Source organism: Tursiops truncatus, chromosome 1 (assembly GCF_011762595.2).
Source record: "Tursiops truncatus isolate mTurTru1 chromosome 1, mTurTru1.mat.Y, whole genome shotgun sequence".
Classification (NCBI taxonomy): Eukaryota; Metazoa; Chordata; class Mammalia; order Artiodactyla; family Delphinidae; genus Tursiops; species Tursiops truncatus.
The window spans coordinates 18668610-18692199 of NC_047034.1; the positions used below are offsets into that span (position 1 = coordinate 18668610).

At 46.7% G+C, this 23590-nt stretch overlaps 1 protein-coding gene across 2 annotated transcripts in view; it reads left to right on the plus strand.

Annotated features, from left to right (window-relative positions):
• The first annotated feature begins 639 nt into the window (after positions 1-639).
• Positions 640-23590, plus strand: part of MTARC2 (mitochondrial amidoxime reducing component 2) — a 35131-nt gene continuing 12180 nt past the window's right edge. The window contains exons 1-4 of one of the 2 annotated variants that reach the window (XM_033850865.2): positions 640-1516; positions 8709-8882; positions 15230-15392; positions 16378-16518. In XM_033850865.2, coding sequence (XP_033706756.1) covers positions 1242-1516; positions 8709-8882; positions 15230-15392; positions 16378-16518 — 753 coding nt within the window. In that variant the 5' untranslated portion in view covers positions 640-1241. The remainder of the gene's footprint in view (positions 1517-8708; positions 8883-15229; positions 15393-16377; positions 16519-23590) is intronic. The other variant, XM_019920605.3, reaches the window with a different exon arrangement.

A 23590-nucleotide genomic window follows, 5' to 3' on the forward strand; every position in this document is an offset into this window, starting at 1 on the left:
GTCCCAAGAGAGCCTTGCCCGAATTTCTTGCCTGGCCTCTTATCAATTTCTATCGATTAAGGAGGCCAAGAACAAAGGTTCGTAACGGAAGGAAAGGGGGTGAGAGGCCGGTCGTGGATGTTGGCTGGAACAGTGAAATCTCCCGGCAGCAGGGAGCTTTCTCAGGCAGGCATTTTAATGGGGAGCTAGGGTCATCCTTGGGACTTGGCCTTATATGGCAAGAAGCCATGCTCATATATGGAATCTAAAAAAAAAAAAAAAAAATGGTACTGACGAACCTAGTGGCAGGGCAGGAATAAAGACACAGACATAGAGAATGGACTTGAGGACACGGGGGTGGGGGAGCGAGGTGCGGGGGAGGGGAAGGCTGTGGCGTAGTGAGAGTAGCATCGACATACAAACACTACCAAATGTAAAATAGAGAGCTAGTGGGAAGCAGCCGCATAGCACAGGGAGATCAGGCCCGTGCTTTGCGGTGACCTAGAGGGGTGGGATAGGGAGGATGGAAGGAAGGCTCAAGAGGGAGGGGGTATGGGGATATACAGGTATGCACGTGGCTGATTCACTTCGTTGTACAACAGAAGCTAACACAGCATTGTGAAGCAATTATACTCCAATAAAGATGTATTAAAAAAAAAAAGAAGCAGCTACTCTCGAGTTTGTTCAGAGTGCATAAGTTTCCACGGAGCAGGTTATGGGCCGAAAGTTCTGCAGTTCTCAGAGCGATCTGCCAGTAGGAGCTCCTAAACATTTAAAATCACCCATTCTGCGATCTACCATCCACTTGCACTGTTCCCTGCGCTGCAATCACGCAACAAAGTGGGCAGTACAGGGAGCGAAGGGGCAGTGGAGAGCCGGGGACCGTGAGGGCGGGTGAGGAGTTACGCTGAGTCGCAGGGCCCCGGAAAAGGGGAGAAGTAAAGCGAAAGTGACCGTTCCAGCGACAGTGGGCAGCCAGGCCTCTGGTGTGGGGCCTCCAGAACCGCCCCCAAGGGCACCCGAGCATCCCAGTTCGCTTTCTGCCTCGCTTCTCTCGGCTACTGCCTGGTCCTTGGCACCCAGTTAGGCGTCCCCTCCCTGCGCACAGCCAGTCCTTTCGGCGCGCGGAAAGGGTGCCAGGGCCTGTGCCTGGGCCAACTCTTGTTCCTCCCGCTCGCCTGCAGCCTTGAGCGCCCGGGCGCCCTCCCCACGCCAATCGTTGCCTAGTCCGCGCTCAGACCCACGCTCGCGATCGCTGGGCCATGGGCGCCGCCGGCTCGTCCGCGTTGGCCCGCCTGGGACTCTCCGCGCCGCAGCCCCGGCCCCGCTGGCTCGGGGTCGCCGCGCTGGGACTGGCCGCGGTGGCGCTGGGGGCCGTGGCCTGGCGCCGCGCGCGGCCCAGGCGGCGCCGGCGGCTGCAACAGGTGGGCACCGTGGCAGAGCTCTGGATCTACCCCGTCAAGTCCTGCAAGGGGGTGTCGGTGAAGGCGGCGGAGTGCACGGCCCTGGGGCTGCGCAGCGGTCACCTGCGGGACAGGTAGGGCCGGGCGCGGCGACAGCGCAGGACCTGCTGAGGAGGGAGAGAGCGGGGCTGGGGAGCTGGGGCCTGTCCCAGGGTAGGAGAAGGGAAGTTTGCCACGTGCGTGTCCTGGGCTGCTTGTTGGATCCTCTGCCTTTGATCCTGAAGCTGGAAAGGTGAAGTTCGTGTCTGGTGCAGATTTGGAAAGGTAGTGGAGGCAAGATGTTAGCGCAAGTTCCTGTGCCCTAAGACACAGTGAGGCCAAACAAACAGAAAGGTTGGAGTTTGGAGCAGAGAAAGTTTCGTTGCAAGCCCACGTAAGGAGACGGGTGGCTCAGGCCCCCCAAGACCCAGAGCTCCCTGAAAGGTTTCGGCAAAGCATTTTAAAAAGCTGTGACAAAGTGAGAGAGTGGCATGGACATATATACACTACCAAACGTAAAATAGAGAGTTAGTGGGAAGCAGCCGCATAGCACAGGGAGGTCAGCTCGGTGCTTTGTGACCACCTAGAGGGGTGGGATAGGGAGGGTGGGAGGGAGGGAGACGCAAGAGGGAAGAGATATGGGAACATATGTATATGTATAGCTGATTCACTTTGTTATAAAGCGGAAACTAACACACCATTGTAAAGCAATTATACTCCAATAAAGATGTTAAAAAAAAAAAGCCAGGTGAGAGAGGGGGGTGTCACAGGGTATGTGATCAGCTCGTGCACAGTTCTCTAGCTGGTTGATGGTGAGGTAAGAGGACGTGTCACAGGGGTTAACATCATCATTCCTTTGGCTCCAGGAGGCCTGGGGCTATGCACTTTTGATCATCAAGTAGTTAACATCTTCCATTTGATGGGGGGTTGTCACATCTGTAAAGCAATTCAGGAAATGTGCATCAAATACTGTTATCGGGCTTCCCTGGTGGCTCAGTGGTTGAGAGTCCACCTGCCGATGCAGGGGACATGGGTTCGTGCCCCGGTCTGGGAAGATCCCATGTACCGCGGAGTGGCTGGGCCCGTGAGCCGTGGCCGCTGAGCCTGCGTGTCCGGAGCCTGTGCTCCACAACGGGAGAGGCCACAACAGTGAGAGGCCCGTGTACCGCAAAAAAAAAAAACTCTCCAGGATTAGAAATCTGAGGTGAAAGGGGATGGAAAATGCCCCACGAGTTACATGGTCTGCACACACAGTGGTGCTCTACAACAAGCTGAAGTCTTTCAGTGTCATGGGAGCCCACATTTCTTTAAGAGGACAGCAGTCTTCAGAGATGAGAGAATACCCGTGTCCTGGAGTGATCTCAGGACAGCAAACAGCCTCTCTAGAAGGCTCCCTGAACGACCAATTTGCAAACCTCCCTCCCCCTAGACACAGGACCACAGCTAATCCACCCAAGCCAAACAGGAAAGCATCTTCATCCTAAGGAAGCAAAGAAGGAGGTTCTCTTCTTCCTTGTTCACTCTTTTCAGGGTTTAGCATCCTTCTCTGTCAAGGGTGCTTTCCCCGTAGCGAGCTGCACCTTTCTGTGTCCATGAGTATGTGTCTGTGGACTCACCTTTGCGGGGAGAAAAATGTCAGGGCACCTTTTCTTTTCTGAGGGAGGAGGATGACATTTCTATGTGCCAGGCCCTGTGTAGGTAGGGACTTTAGAGTTCTTCACTGAAAAGCACCCTGCCTCTGGGGGAGGGGACACACTTTTGTTTTAATGGCAAGTATTATACGCACAGTCTACCTGTCACCTCCTCTCTCCAAAGGAAGACTTCGCTCTGCTCATTCTGTATCAAAGTGGGTCAGGCCCCCCACCACCTGCATCTCCCAAGCACCTTCCCCAGCACCAGAAGCTGTGAGGGGCAAACCCCAGCAAGGCCAAAGCCGGTGTCCTTGAACTTGGTTTCAGCATTGCTCCCATCTACCCACTAGTGCCAATAACGTTTTATTTTTCTAGCATTGTGCTCATACTAAGAATCAGAAAGCTTAGAACTAGAAAGAGCCTTGGAGATAACCGGTCGGACCCTGTCCTTTTACAGAGCCTCTCCTCCAGGGGGCGGGGGGCAGAGGCTTTGTAACCGAGCAGGACTCTCCGAGGCCTTCCCAGGACAGGCCCTTTCCCCATAACCTCTGGTTTAGCTCCTCTCTGAAGTACCTAGATAACAGTATTATTATTATTATTTTTTTTTTGCGGTACGCGGGCCTCTCACTGTTGTAGCCTCTCTCGTTGCGGAGCACAGGCTCTGGACGCGCAGGCTCAGCGGCCATGGCTCATGGGCCCAGCCGCTCCGCGGCATGTGGGATCTTCCCGGACCGGGGCACGAACCCGTGTCCCCTACATCCGCAGGCGGACTCTCAACCACTGCGCCACGAGGGAAGCCCTGGAGAGTTTTTTTAAGACTATAATTTCCTGAGATTTCCATGCCAGACCTACGGACTCAGAATCACCAAGAGTGAAGCAAAGTCGTGTGGGGTGTTTAAATCCCCCCAGGTGATTCTGATGCCATCATGAGAGGGTTTTCTCTGTGACCATTAAGAATAAGAGCATTTTTCAAGCCTATTCAAGTGTGAAGGCTTAGAAAAGCCTTCTGACTGCTGGCAAGACCTCAGGCAGAGTGAAGAGGTAGATTCTCAGGACGCACACCCAGAGAAAATGGACTTGTGCTCCTTCCTTCCTCACGCGAAGGACTGAGGTTATTTCACAGAGAGATTCAGTTCTTATCTGTGTTTCCTCTTTTCATCAGAATAACTGTTGCTTTCCCCCTGCTCATGGTCACTACTTTGCTGTGACTCTTGCTTCCATGGAAAGAGAATATTTGTCCTTTGCTTTTCTGCTCCTGTGGGCAACTGAAAATAGATGGAACTGTATCAACTTTCCCTTGTTTTGAACAATAAATGCTTGGGATGGGGTGGTGTGGTATGGAGACTGGGATGAGGCAGGGAAAAACGATGGCATAAACTTTTATTCAATGGTTCATAGGCAGCAGATGCTTAACTAAGTCCTTTCAACAGATGATGTAATTTAAGCCTCAGAACGATCTTGTGGGCTAGGTATTGCGTCCACTTCGCAAATAAGGTAACAGTATCAGAAAGAATGAGTATCTCACCCAGGATCACAAGACCGTTATGTGCTGGAGGGTTTTGAACTCAGATCTCTGAGTGCAGTGCTCATGTCCCTCCTATAAAACCAGCATGTGATTTACAAGGGCAAGTGTTGTGCCAAGGATCAGGAGACCCCAGGCAAAGTCACTTAACCTCTCTGAGCCTCATTTTTTTATTCATTTGCAAAAGACGTTGAACTTGATGATCTCCAAGACGTTATCAAATCTAGATTTTATTTATTAAAGGATAATTGAAACTCAAAAGCAAGGAAAGAGCTCTGCTAAATGCTGTTATTCTCTCAAATTGAGAGTTCAATCACAAAACTACAAATAGTCTAGAATGCAGGAAAAGCCTGCCTTTATTTATTTCCAATTTGAATCTGTGTCTTTGGAACTGTTCTAAGAAGCCAAGAACGTCCTCTCTAAGTGCTCTGTACCTTAAATTTCTAGAGCGATTTTGCTCAAAGCCTTTAGCATCTTTGTGCGAATGCTTGGCCTGAGAGCTCTGAGCTTTGAGCTCAAGTCCATCCAGCAGAAGGCTAACACTGGCTGCTTGGTATAGATGCTGGGAGGGCATGGCTGCCCTCCCTGACCTTGTAAACCCTCACTGTCCTCAGCAACCGTGTATGACTCGCCCGTTGATAAATCCAGCCCTTCATTTCTTCTGCATAGACTATTACCTCTTGGAGACATGAGTCTGCTAAGTTCATTATCCCAAGTGTCATTCCCTCCTGCCCTTACCCTCCAGCTCTCTGTGGTAGGGCTCCTGTTTTCCCCCCTTTTCCAGCTCAGTCATTCCTACTTCCCAGGTCAGTTTGCCAGTTTAGAAATGGACTTTCCAGTTGTCTTGGACTCTGCTTCCTGAACACGGCTGTTGGTTGTTCAGGGCATTGCTGTTCTTTTAGAGACTGAGCTCTGGTCTCTGCACTGCTCTTCATGCCACATACTCATGTTTTCTTTGTAAAATGAAGATGCTGGCATTCAGGGTTGCAGACGAGAAAAAATGGGTGGTGAAAAAATCCACACTCCAGACACATCCTTTCTTTCCGAGCTGGCAGAACAGAGGTCATTAGTCATTCCCTGCGCATCATTTGTGTGCAAGAGGAGAAAACTATCACCATCCCGGTTACAGGGTGATGGGGGTGGCTGGCTGGGATATGTTGCCGATGGCACCTTTGCATCTTTTTTTTTTTTTTTTTTGCGGTACGCGGGCCTCTCACTGTTGTGGCCCCTCTCGTTGCGGAGCATAGGCTCCGGACGCGCAGACTCAGCGGCCATGGTTCACGGGCCCAGTCGCTCCGTGGCATAGTGGGATCTTTCCGGACTGGGGCACGAACCCGCGTCCCCTGCATCGGCAGGCGGACTCTCAACCACTGCGCCACCAGGGAAGCCCACCTTTGCATCTTTTATTGTGGTCTTTCATCCTACCGCAGTGTTGGGCTGCTTGCAAGTTGCCACCTGCCCCTTCCATTGCAGGATTAGCACAGAACCTCTAGCCACCACTTCTCCTGCGACGTCCCAGGGCTTAACCCCCAGGTGATTATACAACAGGCAAGAGTGGAGGCGTGGCTTGAGAGCCAGAGTGAAGGGCTAAAGTTGGGGGATGGACGACAGGTGAGAAGACTCAGCCCAGGGAGGGGGCTGACTGTCAGAAATAATGGGCCATGGTGGGGGGTGGGGTGGGGTCGGGGGGTGTCTCCTGTCTGGACATGTGTCTGGTCATGTGCAGCTCTCAGGGCGAACCTTGTCTCAGAGGGGGACGGGCCACGTTGGAAGTTCAAGTGCAGACTTTGGTGGAGTTCATCGGAACAGGGTCATCCAGGCCTCTGCACCCAAGGGTGCGGCTGGAAATAAGGAACGGGGCCCAAGCCCGAGGGAATAGGGCTGTCACAAAGTAGACAGGAAATCCCTGGGTCACAGAACCCACCCTCACCCCATAGGTGAACAGGCTAGAGAACCCTGGGAACCAAAGATCCCTAGAAAGAAAAAGGTGGCCTCCTCAGAGGGTCGGAGACCTACTACTGTCCAGCATCCTCGACTCCTGGGAAGAGTAGCCGCAGCAATTCCTAAAATGCCTTTGCACTCTCACCATCCCCGCCGCTGTACCCTCGCACCAACGCACATGCCCGTTAGCAGGGCTCAGGACCCAGCCCCTGTCTGCTGGCCTGGTTGCAGGGGAAGGGAGTTATCCAGAACCTGGACAGGGATAGGTTGCCTGACTGCGAGGTTCCAGAGGGCAGATTACCTGCCAGGGTCAGGAGACCCTGGGTTCCCTGTGCTGTGATAATAGCAGATGTCCTCATCAGGTTATTGTGAACGTTCCATCTGGCTCCAGTCACATTTTGAAATATCTCCCTCCTTCTGGAAGGGGCTGTCCCTTTTATCCTGCTCACGTGTGGGAGGCCCCAGCGTTCAGTGGTGGCTCACGCATCAGAGCCCGCAGAGTTCCTCACCCACTGCACTTGCTCTGTCTAGAACAGCGATGTTGAAACTCCTTTCCCCTAGGGGTGGCATGTTTTTCTTTCTTAGTCATCAAATCATTTGTGCAGCGTCACCCCAAATACATGCTCTACTATCGATAAAAGCCTAGCCAACCTAAGCAGGTCAGCCTCCCATTCCATTCTTCAGCTCACCCCGCACCCCACTGTCCCCTTGGATGTGATACACAGCGTGTGAAAGCTGAGCCTACAACGGGGGCAGAGGGAGGTGTCTCTAGAAGGTGAATGGAGTTCCTATCTAACACATGATTTGCATGAATTTCTTTCTTCTCCAGCTTTATTGAGATATAATTGACGTATAACATTGTGTGAGTTTCAGGTGTGCAATGTGATGATTTGATGCACATATATATTGTGAAATGACTCCCATGATAAGGTTAGTGATCACATCCTTCACCTCTCATAATTTCTGCTTTGTTGTTATGGTAAGAGCATTTGAGACTTTTCTCTCTTAGCAACTTGCAAGTAGACCATACAGCAGCGGTTCCCAACCTTTTTGGCACCAGGGACTGGTTTCGTGGAAGACAGTTTTTCCACTGATGGGGGTTGTGGGGGGGGATGGTTCGGGCGGTAATGCGGTCGACGGGGAGCGACGGGGAGCGGCAGGTGAAGCTTCGCTCACTAGCCTGCCACTCACCTCCTGCTGTGCGGCCTGGTTCCCAACAGGCCACAGACTGGTACCAGTCCACGGCCCGGGGGTTGAGGACCCCTGCCGTACAGTATTATTAACTATAGTTGCCATAATGTACATTACATCTCCAGAAATTTTTCCTCTTAGGATCTCTTTTCCCTCTTTGACCACCTTCACCCATTTCCTCCACCCCCAACTCCTGGCAACCACCAATCTACTCTCTGTTTCTAGCAGTTCCCCCCTTTTTATATTTCACTTACAAGTGAGATCATACAGTATTCGTCTTTCTCTGTCTGACTTATTCTCTTATTGCAACACCCTCAAGTTTCATCTGTGTTGTCACAAAATGCAGGATTTCCTTTGTTTTTATGGTTGAATGATATTCCATTGTATAGATATATTTTCTTTTTTCAAAATGGAGGTAATATTGGCTTATAACATTATATAAGTTTTAATGTGCGTATGAAGAAGAAAGGCTGTTTAGGGGTTTCCTGATCAGGGTCCGCACGCCCCAGCAATTTAAACCCAGCAGAGGCTGGATTGCGTCCACTGGAGTCACAAACATTCAAGACCTTTGTCTAGAGTTTCAGTCTGCTTGGGCCATTAGTTGGTCAACCCCATCTTGTTCCACAGCAAAAAGACCTGGAAGACATTCTGCTTCAACCAGAGACAGGCTCAGAGGAGTCTCTGACCAAAGCAAAGACCCAAAGTAAGCAAAATAGTTGCCCCAGCAGTTGAGAAGGTCCCTACATCAGCCTCACCAGAAGGATTTTCAGGACTGGGGATTTTCATACATTGGCCAGATGTTCTTTTCCAGGGCTGTTTGTACCAAACAGCCAAAGGATTTTGGATCCCCCAAATTTGGCTAGACCTGGATACTGTCTGGAAAAAATTGTTGGGTCCTGAGTTGGGGCAGAGGGAGGGTTTTGATGAAATAGAAAGCTAGAGGGAAGCTATGGAGAGGGTGGTAGAAGATTTTCTGATGCGCCCTTGTTTGTTTCTTGGCAGGTTTTGGCTGGTGATTAAGGAAGGTGGACACATGGTGACTGCCCGGCAGGAGCCTCGCCTCGTGCTGGTCTCCACTACCTATGAGGATGATTGCCTTATCCTCAGGGCACCAGGCATGGACCAGCTGGTTTTGCCGAGCAAGCCACGTTCTTCAAACAAGATCCATGACTGCAGGTGCTCTGCTTGGGGGCCTCTGGGGATCTGTGACAACTGATTTCCCTTTAGGTTCCACCCTGCACTCTGCCTTGCTACACTTTGCATGCTAGATGATGAGACTGGTAAAGGAAATACTTAAGAGAAGTCTAGTCTATGTTGGGATCAAGCCAGGGGTCAGGTATGAGTGGGTGAAGCAGAATATTGCATTAGGGATATTTAGATTTGCTTTCATCAGATATGGCAAGACATGCAGATACAGAAATGACTGTCATGAAGAAAGAAGCTTTTTATATTCACAGATCCCTAGAAACAGGAGGCTCATACCATGCAGGGCCACATGGGGAAATACCAGGTCGGTCAGGAGGCAGAGAGGGCAGGGGAAACTGTGAACACGAGTCTTTATTCTGGTTTCTACAGGCTGTGGGAAAACTGGCTCTGGGGCAGATGGGCTGTCCCTAGTTTTCTGGTACCTGGTCCTGGGTGATTAGAGCAGGGGACAGTGGCCAGGGTATAAAAGCACAATGGTATGGACAAGGGGTGAGGGCTCTGGATTGGCTGGTTTGCCTATGAAAGCCTAGTGTTTTACTATCTCTAGGAATTGACTAGCCCTGGGAGGGGTAGTTCCTTCAGCATCACCAAGTCCCAAGATGTCAAAGCATCAAAAATATAAAAAGGAAAAAGTCATGATGAATACAGATATAGAGAGGATACAAAGGGTCAGTGTTTAGGATTTGTCTCCTTTTATTCAGGTAGGATGGACTTCTATTCAGAATTGCCAGGCAAACAAGGGCATTAGTGGAGACGTTACCAACTGTATCTCCTGACTGGAGATTGTGTTCCATCTGATTGGAATTGTATTGAATTGAACTTGAGGCTCAATTAGAGAAAATTGAAATGAATTCATATATTTATTTATTTATTTCAACTGTGCCTGGAGCATCTCAGGCACTTAAATAAATGTTAGTGGTTACATAGTTAATATCATCTTTGTTGCATAGAGCCTCCCTATCCATGAACGTGTTATCTTTCCCCACTTATTTATGTCTTTTTCCTCCCCATTTATCTATTTATTTATTTATTTGGCTGCATTGGGTCTTCGTTGCTGTGCGCGGGCTTTCTCTAGTTGCGGTGAGCAGGGGCTACTCTTTGTTGCGGTGTGTGAGCTTCTCATTGTGGTGGCTTCTCTTGTTGCGGAGCATGGCCTCCGGGCGTGAAGGCTTCAGTAGTTGTAGCAGGCAAGTTCAGTAGCTGTGGCTCGCGGGCTCTAGAGCGCAGTCTCAGTATTTGTGGTTCATGGGTTTAGTTGCTCCACGGCATGTGGGATCTTCCCAGACCAGGGATCGAACCTGTGTCCCCCACATTTGCAGTTGGATTCTTATCCACTGTGCCACCAGCGATGTCTCTATTTATATCTTTTTTTTTTAAATGACTAATTTACTGAATTGTAGACTTTTCGTTTCTTTTTTCAAGCTTTTTATTGAAACCGTTTTCAGCTTGTTAGGAAGAAACATCTTAGTTTCAGATTGAAGTGGCCCACACAATTGCAAGTTTTTACCTTAAACTGTTTCAGACAGGAACTTTTTAATTTATTTATTTTGGCTGTGTTGGGTCTTCATTGCTGTGCATGGGCTTTCTCTAGTTGCAGTGAGTGGGGGCTACTCTTTGTTGCAGTGTGCGGGCTGCTCATCGCGGTAGCTTCTCTTGTTGCAGAGCATGGGCTCTGGGTGCACGGGCTTCAGTAGTTGTAGCATGCAGGTTCAGTAGTTGGGGCTTGCAGGCTCTAGAGCACAGGCTCAGTATTTGTGGCACACGGGCTTAGTTGCTCCACGGCATGTGGGATCTTCCCGGACCAGGGAATGAACCCGTGCCCCCTGCATTGGCAGGTGGATTCTTAACCACTGTGTCACCAGGGAAGCCCCTACCCACTTATTTATATCTTATTTTACTTCTTTGAAAAGTTTTATACCCAATCAAAAAATGGGCAGAAGACCTAAATAGACATTTCTCCAAAGAAAACATACAGATGGCCAAGAGGCACATGAAAAGCTGCTCAACGTCACTAATTATTAGAGAAATGCAGATCAAAACTACAATGAGGTATCACCTCACACAGGTTGGAATGGGCATCATCCGAAAATCTACAGACAACAAACGCTGGAGAGGGTGTGGAGAAAAGGGAACCCTCTTGCACTGTTGGTGGGAATGTAAATTGGTACAGCCACTATGGAGAACAGTATGGAGGTTCCTTAAAAAACTAAAAATAGAATTACCATATGACCCAGCAATCCCACTACTGGGCATATACCCAGAGAAAACCAAAATTCAAAAAGACACATGCACCCCAATCTTCATTGCAGCACTATTTACAATAGCCAGGTCATGGAAGCAACCTAAATGTCCATCAACAGACGAAGGGATAAAGAAGTTGTGGTACATATATACAATGCAATATTACTCAGCCATAAAAAGGAAAGAAATTGGGTCATTTGTAGAGATGTGGATGGACCTAGAGAGTGTCATACAGAGTGAAGTAAGTCAGAAAGAGGAAAACAAATATCGAATATTAACGCATGTATGTGGCATCTAGAAAAATGGTACCCATGAACCGGTTTGCAAGACAGAAATGGAGACACAGATGTAGAGAACAAACATATGGACACCAAGGGGGAAAGCGGGGCGGGGTAGGATGGTGGTGGGATGAATTGGGAGATTGGGATTGACATATATACACTAATATGTATAAAATAGATAACTAATAAGAACCTGCTGTATAAAAAATAAAATAAAATTCAAAAATTAAAAAAAAAGTTTTATAATTTTCTCTATAATAGACTTGTACATCTTTTGTTAGATTTAGTCCTAAATATCTTAACTTTTTGTTCCTATTTTAGATGACAATTAAATTTTATTTTTCTGTTTATCTTTGGTAGTATTTATTCTTTGATCATTGGTGGAAATTTCCAGTAAAACTGCCTGGATTTTCTTTATAAAAATCCATTCAAACTTTTATGTCTTCTTAAGTATTTTTAGTAAGTTATTTTACTTTATGAATTAGTAGATTACTAACTAATGTTAGTTCTATTGTACTCACACATGGAGATTCAGTTTTTTTCTATGGGCTGTTGATGATGGAACATTTTGTATCAGAATGTGGAAGCAAGTACTTTGCATAAAATTCTGAGAGAACTCTTTTTTCTTTTTTGGCCACATCGCATGGCTTATGACATCTTAGTTCCCTGACCAGGGATAGAACCTGGGCCCACGGCAGTGAAAGTGTTGAGTCCTAACCACTGGACTGCCAGGGAATTCCCACATTCTGAGAGAATTGAAGAAGGTGGAATGGCAGAGGGATAGAGTCTGCTGCAGGGGTGGGAGGGAGGAAGGATTGGGGGGGGATATGTTTCAGGAGTGGGAAGGGGCACTGGATAATCAGTTTTCCCTTGCCCCACTGGGTGCTTTCTACTTTTCAAAGTGCTCACACTAAGCTTATTTGAGTGGATGGAAGCTGAGGGTAGAAGTGTGCGCACTTATACACGAGGGCTCTGGTGAAGGGGTTGAGGGAAGTGCTCAGCCCAGGAACAGATACTTAAGGAGCTGATGAACGGTGCAATCAGATCTGTGTGAGATAGTACACTGGTTGGTTAGGGAGAGTTTTAGGGGAAAGGCTGAAGGCTCTGAGAGAGAGGACTATGAGACGGCAGGGGGACCGAGGCCAAACAGCAGCTCCAAGAAGGGGGTTTAGAGAGAAGGAAAAGGCCAAAAACATCAGAAGAACAGCACGGAGATTTGACACTAGGTGGGCTAGGTTGTCAGAGAATGAGGCATGTGTAGCAGTCAGACCAGGACTGTGGGCCTCGGGGTCCACAGTCCACCTGGGATTCCCTCACATACATCACCCCAGGAGCCTTCAAGCTGGGAGAAGCACACACACAGAGAGGTGCAAACACTTCCTGTGGTACCAGAGGGCGGGTAAGGGAATCAATTTCCAGATCCTCAAATCCCATAGGTTCTCCCTCCAACAGTGATCTTAGCTGCAGGGGGCAAGTTCTCCTCTCCACCTCCCCTTTGTACAGATGAAAGGCTTGCCCTTCCCATGTCTTAGTAGGGAGCACTGCTCTGGGAGGGGAAAACCTATGGGGCCCAAACAATAAAATATACTGGTGTTGATAAAGGAGAATGTCTCCAGTGATGGGGTAAAGTCATTCTACAAGATAGTGGTTCAAAGTCTTTGTCTTACGCTAAGATTAAGGAGCCTCTAATCAAATTTGCTGATAAATTATTTAAAAAGACTTTTTGATGAATGATTATTAAGTGCCAAAGATCACAGAAGGGTTCAAAGGATGAGTGAAATTATTATAACTCAACTTCTTCCATTCCATCTATTAACACAGTGCATCCTTAGAGTTCTCATTATAAGGAAAAAAACTTAAAAAAAGTATGAGATGATGACTGCTGACTAAACTTGTAATCATTTCACAATATATGTAAGTCAAGTCGTTATGCTTTACACCCTAAACTTACGTATGTCAATTATGTCTCAATAAAACTGGGAAAAAAAGTTAAAAATAATTTTTAAAATGTGGACCATAAAAGAAGCCCTTAATCATTTATTTTTAAAAAAGATTGTTTTTAAAAATAGATATCAAACTGGCCTGGCATTGGGATTCCATTGCATGCTTTTAAAAGCATAATTTTATTTTATTTAATATAATTTATATATATTTATAATACTAAGACATAATATATAAATTATGATATTATTTTAAATGTTAATATTTATAATTCAATGGAAATTTAATCTTTCATAACAAATGAAACTTAAAAAAACATGAACAGACCTAGAGAATATCATACTAAGTGAAGTAAGACAGAGAAAGACAAATATTATATGCTAACATGTATGTGTGAAGTCTAAAAAATAATACAAAGGAATCTATATACAAAACAGAAACAGATTCACAGACATAGAAAACAAACATTGTTACCAAGGGGAAAGTGAGGGGGAGAGGGAAAAATTAGGAGCGTGGGATTAATCGATACAAACTATGGTACATAAAATCGATAAGCAACAAAAATTTACTGTACAGCACAGGGAACTATATTCAATATCTTGTATGGGGACTTCCCTGGTGGTCCAGTGGTAAAGAATCCGCCTTACAATGCAGGGGACTCGGGTTCGATCCCTGGTCAGGGAACTAAGATCCCACATGACACAGGGCAACTAAGCCCATGTGCCACAACTACTGAGGTCACGCGTGCTGGAGCCTGCGCGCCACCACTAGAGAAGAGAAAACCCACGCGCCACAACTAGAGAGGAGCCCACGCACCACAACGCAACTAAGACCCAACGCAGCCAAAAATAAAATAATAAATTAAATACATAAATAATAAATAAATCTTAAAAAAAATTTGTATAAACTATAATGGAAAATAATCTGAAAAAGTATATATAAAACGGAATCACTTGCTGCACATCTGAAACTGACACAATATTATCAATCAACTATATTTCAACTTAAAAAAAAGAAAAAAGTTTACATGCCAACTTGTAATTCTGTGAGGGGTACATAGCTTGTATCTTTTGGGGGCACTCAAGCAAAAAATCCTTGAAGACCACTTTGTTATCTGGTGGAATCTGTGTCCACCGTGTGAGGCAGGTGGTATATTATTATCTCCAATTTACAACTGGAGACAGAAGGTCAGAGGAGTTTAATGATTTGCTAAAAGTCACAGACTAGAGATGGCAGAGTTCCAATTTTTTTTTTTTTTTTTTGGTACGCGGGCCTCTCACTGTTGCGGCCTCTCCCGTTGCGGAGCACAGGCTCCAGACACGCAGGCTCAGTGGCCATGGCTCACGGGCCCAGCCGCTCTGCGGCATGTGGGATCTTCCCAGACTGGGGCATGAACCCCGTGTCCCCTGCATCGGCAGGCGGACTCTAAACGACTGCGCCACCAGGGAAGCCCCAGAGTTCCAATTTTAACCGGGTCTTGCCAGACTCCAAGCTCAGAGTGCCTTTACCACACCACCGTTCTTCTCCCCTTCTGAAAGTAACCTAAATCCTTGCTACTCAAAGTGTGGTCCGTGGACCAGCAGCCTGTAACTTGTTAGGAGTGCAGAATCTCAGGCTCCAGCCCAACCTCCTGAACCAGAATCTGCATTTCAACGAGATCTGTGTGAGTTACAAGCCTATTAGGGTTTGACAAACTCTTCCCTGCTCCCTCCCCCTGTTTCTGCCCAGCTTTGGCCCACAGACTGCTTCCTGGTCTTCTGGGAGAGTCAGGTCCCAGCAGCACTTTCCTCTTGACCCCATCACTCGGTGTGTTGATGAAGAAAGTAACCTCACTGATCTCTGTGACCCTTCCAGGGTGTTTGGTCTTGACATCCAGGGCAGGGACTGTGGCGATGAGGCTGCTCAGTGGTTCACCAACTTCTTGAAAACAGAAGCTTGCAGGCTGGTTCAGTTTGAAAAGAACATGAAGGGAAGACCATCAAGCGAAATTTTCCCTTCTGTTGACCAGAAGTACCAGGTGAGCTTGCAGAGAGCTGCCCTTCACTTCTGGCTTCCTTCTGGGTCCACAGAGAGCCTCTCTTGGGGCCTCAGTTAGGAAAGTGTAGAGATAGTCCAGGGGAGTGTTACCGAGGTGCTCCCTGGGCAGGTATCAGGGATGAAGAGGGAAGTGGATGAGAGCCTGGTGGGCTCTCCAGGATGCATGGAGTATGGAATATGGGAGGAACTGTGGAGGGAGAAGCCAGGGGTGACTCCCGGGGAGATGGGGACTCAGGTGAGGATGGGCTGGGAGGCAAAAGTGAAGTTTGATTGGGACTAAATTCAGGTTTCCTAAAAGCACAGAAGCAGACTTTCTCCAAGTCCTCCCTTCACAGCCAGTGGGGTGTGGTTGTTCCCGGGGCTGAGAAGTCACCTCCTCCTGTGTCAGCTACAGCCCCCAAGCCAAAGCCTTTCATTCTGCCGTGAGATGAGGTTCAAAACGCACCTCGGGGAGTCTCTCCTCATGACCCCTGAACGCAAAGTTCCTTGAATGCAGGGGTTTTTATCTGCTGTGTTCACTGCTATTTCCCCACCTAGGACAGGGCCTAATATACAGTTGGTGCTTAATAAATGCATGTGATTGAATGGTGCTGCTGAAGGAAATCATGGCTAGAGTATAGCTGATTGGCAGGAGACCCTTGCCCTGTCCGGCGGTGTTGATGTTGTGGCAAAGGGCTCACTGCTGGGCGCCTGAGGAAAGAGCAAGAGATGTGGCTGGAGGGTAACACTGGACCTGAGCCTGGCAGCTGCCTTCAGTGTGTGGATGGGGAGCCCCACCTGCGTTCAGGGTGGGCAGGAACCCTGACTTGGCTGTTTCCAAGCCCTCAGTGTCACCTATCCTTCCTGAGCACCACTCTCCCCTTCTGCACTCAGGTGGTTTTGCTTCTGGATTTTGCTTAGTTGTGCCGTTGGTCTGAGCCATTCCAGGGGCAGCGAGGCATGATCGTGCTGTGTCTTTGGCACAGGTGGCCTACCCGGACTGCAGCCCCATCATGATCCTCTCAGAAGCCTCCCTGGCAGATCTGAATACCAGGCTGGAGAAGAAAGTGAAGATGGACAATTTCAGGCCGAATATCGTGGTGGCAGGCAGCAATGCCTTCGAGGAGGTAAGCGGCTTCCTGCTTTTACGCTTGATGCCCAGATGTGCTCCTTAGGCAGTGCCAAGTCAGACCCTCTGAGGTTGGCAGCTGGGGACGCTCTCCTCCTCCAAGGATCACCTTCGCCTTGTGTGGAGTTGTTCACTTATTACTGCTGCCATCACCTCACTGGCCTCAGGGGGCGCTGTTCACTCTCTTCAGTGCTCAGGCCCCAAAGCAAGCTAATGGCAACTCCAAATTGTAGCAAGTCTGGGACAAGGCTAGAATGTCTAATCATAGCTCAGAGATAACTAACGGGGGAAAAAAAAAAAAGATGAAGAGAACAGCCATCTCTCCCTTTCCTGTAGCATCCAGGGGTGCTCAAAGATTTGAGACTTCTGGAAGCCCCAGACCCCAAAGTGGAGCCCCAGGAGGATATAGGAGATCTGCCTGTGAACCAGAACCTGGGGACATTCCATGCTTGGCCTGAGTTCTCTCCCAGAGGACCCATATACTCCCCTATGTAGTTGAAACTAGAAATTTCCACCTTCCAAAGACTCAGCCCCCTGTAGCCGTAAAAGGACAGCCACATCAGAGCCCAGTTGTAACCTGCGATCTGTACAAGAAATACATATAGCCGGGTGTTGCTCTGTAAGGAGAAGGACCAGGAATCACATTAAACATTGGGAGTCAGCTCAACTTTGTAAGCACTGGAAATAACGACAACAAATACCATTTGCTGGGTGTTTACTGGGTGTCAGGCACAGAACCAATGAATGGCTTCATGCAAATTGCTTAATTCGATCCTTAGGATCAAAGCCTACAGTCTGTGAAGTCTGTACTATTTTCTCCTTTTTAATAAGGAAACAGAAGCTTGCAGGTGTTACACAACTTGTTAGGCGTGGAAGTGGTGGCTTTGGATGAGAACCCAGGACTTGCAACTCCAGCTTCTGAGGAGCAGGGGTCATGGTTCCAGTCTAGAGATTCCAAGTAGTTAACTCTGAGGGGAGAGGCTCTTGAATACCTTATCAATTCTTTGCTCCCTTGGGTGACCACACATTTTTTGTGTGAGTGAAATGTGCCCCTATTTGCTGGTGAAGGTTGCCTTTTAGGGTAAACCTTTGCATGGAGGCTGGTATAAATCCGTGCACACGGAGGTACTTCATATTACTTGATAGTGAGAAAATAGCAAAGTATACAGAAGTTGTGTACTTGTTGATATTATCCTGTTGTTTGTTATCTAATTTCTTTAATTCCTCTCTACATTTTTAAAAAATGTTTTTAAATTGATCATCTATCATGGGCCGGGCACTGTGGTCCATAATAAGAGCCCTGGATACAGAGATAAAAAGATACAGATCCTGCCCTTCAGAATTTCCCAACAGGAGAAGAATGGCTAGGAGGCAATGACAGCCCAGCGTGAGGAGTACTTTACGCACTGCTTCTCAGGTGCCAAGGATGCTTAGAAGTAGGGATGCCTAAATCTGCCTGGAGAAGGGGGGTGTGGGGTCAGAGAGGGGTCAAATCAAGCTACCCAGAAGCCATGCTGCATAACTGTGTGTGCTGACGAAGGGGAGTGAGGGTCATGGTGGGTAAAGGAGGCCACCAGTTAGGAGGCCTAAAGGCACGACAGGCCATTACATTAAGGGTGCCTGGGAGTATTTCAGAATCATAGGGACACTGGGGGTAAAGGAGAAGCGGCAGAAGGAGGGTGGACCTGGAGCTGCCTGAAGGCCAGCATGCCGAGGAGTTTGGATTTTATACTGTGGTAATGATTTTGAATGAGGAACTAATTATTGTTTGCATTCATCCAAGAAATATTGCCGAATTGCATGGTATTATGATTTGCACGCTGTGACTCTGGCCACTCTCTAGAAAGTGCATGGAAATTTAGGGAAACTGAGGCAGAAATATCAGTGCCATGCTTCATCCCCAGAGAGATATTAGCAGGACTTAACCTGAAACCTGCATCAGAATCGTGATATGCCTGTGACTGTGTCGGCAGCACCATCCCAGGTGAATCTTGTGCAAACAGTGCCTGGGGAAGCACTGATTTAGGAGAGGTGAGGGGGCAAGGGTTACGGAGGGGGTGGGTGAAAAAGAACATTCCCAGACCATCAGCTCCTTGAGAGAAGAGACTTGATTTCTCCCCAGGAATAATCTAGATTTGGTGTGACCTGAAGTGGATAAAATTTGACGGTACTCTTTAAGAAAAGAAAATATCAAAACCGAAATGAAGTGCAGGGTCTCGAAAGGGTCCGGGGCTTGAGGCTCAAGCCTCATTAGCAAAATTCCCAGTAAACCCAGCTATTTCTCCCCTGTTCTCCTTTCCCATGCTGATGAACAGAGGGTACAGAAGTATGGAGTCATTAGACACTTGTTAAACACCGAATGAAATTAGACTCAGTGTTAATAACGCAAGTTCCTAAAGACTGATTAGAAATTAGTCCAGGAAGCAAATATTCTTGCACAGGACTCCTGTAACTGGCCCATTCTTTTCTGAGAAACTTTCTTTTAGGGAATACAATTTTTCTTGATTTGTCTCCACAGAAGATAATAATTTTAGTTTAAGATCTTGAACCAGAGGAATAAGAAGAAAAGATAATCCATTCCCGGCTAAAGAATTTTTGCTTTTCTGTAACTTGTCAACTAAGAATTTTTGCTCACCTCTAACTTGTTAAACTGAACCTAAGGCTGATGTAAACCTAACTGTATTCTCTGAGGCAATTTGAGTGGGTGGAGTCTTTTTTTTTTTTTTTAATATTATGGGACCTTGTGCCCCCAAGTCTGTTTGTTGTTTTGGTCCCGCATTGTGACGGATGGGCTTACAGAAATAGTACATAAGGTAGAATACTCTTATTTGAATAGAAGAGTCCTCTGGAAATGCACATTAAAAAATCTTTACTATAAAATGATGCTAATGTTGCTGATTTATTCTCCCTTAACTAAAGCAGACAAAGAGTTAAGGGCCTGATGAGTTAACCTGTCTACGTGGCACCATCACACAACTATAACCCTTCCAATCAGTGGGACTCTGTTAAATATTAATGTAAAATGATAATGCAGATAAATATTTCATAGACCAACTAATAGTAAAAAATATAGCAAACCTAAGCATGGTACAAAAATTCAGGCCATTATCTATTGCAGAATCAGAGAGTGATAGGAGGATGCATTGTGTAACATTTACTCTTTGTGACCCAAAGCACTTTGTACTTTTACTGTGTAACTCAGAATATTAAACAGATTTTAAAAAGCGGCTTCCTTTGGTCTAGTGTAGTGTGTTTGAACTCTGGGAACGTATAGCAATCAAGTTTGAAAGTAATAAAATTGACCAATCCTTCTTATCTCTAGTTGACCATTTCCCAAATAACACCCTGCCCTCACACGTGTAGCCTCCCCCATTATCAACATCACTCACTAGAGAGATACTTTTTTTTTTTCTTTTTACCAAGGATGGACCTATACTGACATCATAGTCACCCAAAGTCCATAGCTGACCTTAGGGTTTACTCTCGGTGTTGTACGCATGTGGTGGACTGCAGGGGCTCCCCCCATCCCTTTATGGCATGCCTTTCAAGTAAGGGGTCCCGTTTTCATCTGGGGAGCTTTTCTGACATCCCCACTTTGATAGGAGCCTCAAGCAAGGACCTCAGGTAAATTAGTCCTGATTTCGAAAAGCTAACATGATGAGCACATGGGAGACAGGAGTCCTGGGTGGAGGGAGCAGTAATACAGTCACATTCCTGAAGAATTTGCCAACGGAGTTAATGCCTTTACTTAAGGAGATCTCCTTATACATTTGCTTTTTTTGTTTCCATCTCAGTAACTCGAAATATTTGCCACAGAGACTTTTAGGGGCTGAGAAAGAGAGAACAGAAGCATGTGAAGCCAAACCCTAGAGAACTTCGGCCCCTCTCATATAAAGGACAAACTGGAGGACGCTTCTTTGGGCTTCTTTCTGTACAGCCTCACAGAGCCCTTTGCATCACTGCATCCACGCAGTAAATAAAACACCCCTGAAAGCCCGCGGCAGGAAGACAAGTGGACTTAGAGTGGGAGGGAATGCATAGAGATCAGCTTGGGCTGTGGTTCCCACACTGGAACAATCCCCATCCCGGGTCCCAGTTGCAGTCTGGGCAGAGGAGCTTTTTAAAGCCCCCTGGTGACTCTGGCTTGAGCCAGGGCACAGACCCTCTGGCCTGGGGTTTTCCTTGGGAGCAAGGTGATAATCAGATATGTCTGACTCCTGGCTGGAGTCCAGGAGGGCCACATGGTCCTTCTGTCTCTGTGAGCTTGACCTTAACCTCCTTGAACATCATTTTCTGATCTTAAAGTGGGCAAGTTTTACTAAAGGATTTTAAAGGTTCTTTGCAGCCCTAGAGCTGTACAATTCCTGTTGCCTTTTTCTTCTCTCTGTTAATGTGTGTGTGTGTGTGTGTGTGTGTGTGTGTGTGTGTGTGTGGTCAAAAAGGCACTTTACCACAAAGGTCTCTCAGACCCCCTCTCTGACATGACCTCTTTTGTTGGCTTTTTTTTTTTTTTTTTTTTTTTTTTTTTGCCGTACGCGGGCCTCTCACTGTTGTGGCCTCTCCCGTTGCGGAGCACAGGCTCTGGACGCGCAGGCTCAGCGGCCATGGCTCACGGGCCCAGCTGCTCCGTGGCATGCGGGATCTTCCCGGACCGGGGCACGAACCCGTGTCCCCTGCATCGGCAGGCGGACTCTCAACCACTGCGCCACTAGGGAAACCCATGTTGGCTTTTTTTATTGAAGTATAATTGATTTACAATGTTGTGTTAGTTTCTGGTGTACAGCAAAGTGATTCAGTTATACACATATATATGTATATATATATTCCTTTTCATGTTCTTTTCCATTATAGTTTATTATAACATATTGAATATAGTCCCCTGTGCTCTACAGTAGGACCTTGCTGTTCATCTATTTTATACATAGTGGTGTGTATCTGTTAATCCCAAATTCCTCATTTATCCCCCCCTCCCTTTCCCCTTTGGTAATCACGAGTTTGTTTTCTATGTCTGTGAGTTTATTTCTGTTTTGTAAATAAGTCCATTTGTATCATATTTTAGATTCCACATTTAAGTGATATCCTATGATGTTTGTCTTTCCCTGTCTGACTTACTTCACTTAAGTATGATAATCTCTAGGTCCATTCATGTTGTTGCAGATGGCATTATTTCATTTGTTTTCATGGCTGAGTAATATTCCATTGCATATATGTATCACATCTTCTTTATCCATTCGTCTGTCAATGGACACTTAGGCTGTTTCCATGTCTTGACTACTGTGAATAGTGCTGCTATGAACACTGGGGTTCATGTGTTTTTTCTAATTAGAGTTTTCCTGGATATATGTTAGTTGGCATTTTTTAAAACAAACACTAATGTTGCACATACTATATTCCAACTTTTAAAAAAAAGTAAGCTAACAAGCACATTTTAATCTTCCTAACAATTGCACGAGGTCTATTCTCAAGACTTGCCTCACTGTGCTTTTTCTGGTTCATCCTTGGTCCTGAATGCACAAGCCCTTGAGTATGTAAGATCTTGTTGAACTGAATTCAACAAGGGGCAGGGATTTGACCATTGAATTTTGTTCATCATATCTTACCCACCTCTAAGTATGTTATTTTTCAGATCAAGGAGGAAATAAAAGCCTTCGATGACAATAGTACATGGGTATTCCCTTTGAGCAGGTATGATCACACAGACATACACATCTGAACATCACGAGCAAGGACTGGCCATTTGCTTTACAAAACACCCCTAGAGATGAGCCCATCAAATACAGATGTTGAAGCAGAGAAGGTATTGTAGAGGCGGGTAGGAGTCATCGGATGGACCCCCCCCCCCATATGCCCAACCCTTTCCCTCTGTGCCCTCCGGAAGGCTGTGATTCACACACCTGGACCCAGATGCTGAAGAGCAGCCCAGGCTGCTGCCTTTGGGAATTGGGGCTGGTGGCTGCCTCTCCCAGACTCTGCTATTGGTGGGTGTGGGACCCCCAGCATCTCAGTCAGAAGCTGAACCCCAAGGGGAGACTAGGATCTCTTACTGTCCACGAAACACTGGAATCCTCAGGACTCTAACCACCCTGAGAGGAGCCTGGTGTGTGGATGGGACACGAGCAGTCACATCAGCCCCGCAAACTATCCCTCCGTGAATACGCATCAGAGAGACAGGAAGAGCCACATCTCAAGGTCTCTTCTTTCCTTTTTTGTTGCCTGTTACTGGTGTTCGGAAAAGTAGGTGACCCCTCCAGGGAACAGAAGCCAGCTTTGCTGGCTTTACGCAGCTTTGGGACGTCCTTCCCTTCTGCCTGGATTTTTCAAGTCCAAGTGCCTCCAAAGAGCAAATTCCTCCTGGAACATTTGTTATGCATTTAGGTTAACAGAAATGTATCTCCCATAATTCTGTAGGATGTGAGGATGAAGTGATTTACTTCTTTGCACAGGGTTGCTCAAACACGGGGTCAGGAGAAAGCCTTGAGGGCATCTGGAACCAGGGCTGCAGAGAAGTAGAAAGCTTCTTAATGATTTAATTCAAGAATCTTTTTAAGATACAGTTAATTTTTTTCTGATTATAAAAGTAATTTTTTATAGTACCACATCCTCTGTATACAGTTAGAAAAATACAGAAAAATTTAAAGGAATAAAAATCCCTCACCCTCCTACTGTCAAAAAGTAGCCAGCGATAACATTTTATTGTGTTTCCAATATTGTTTGTATGATATTGTATAGATAATTTTGAATCCCACCATTTTCACTTAATGGTATATGGCAAACACATCTCTATCTTTACAAATTCCTCATCAGCATAGTTTTCATAGTTCCATATTAGTTCATCACAGAACTATGCAATAACTTATTTAGCCATTCCTGTATAATCAGGCATTTAGGCTATTTTCCATTTCCCCTTACATGAATAATGAACAGCTCTGTAAATCAGTCTTTGTCTAGATTTCTAAATTTACTCTTCAGAAATGCTGAATCAGCACTTTAAAGGCGCTCCGTATACATTGCTAAATTGCTTTGCAGAAACCCTGCACCAATCTATATTCCCACAAGCTCAGTGGAAGTAT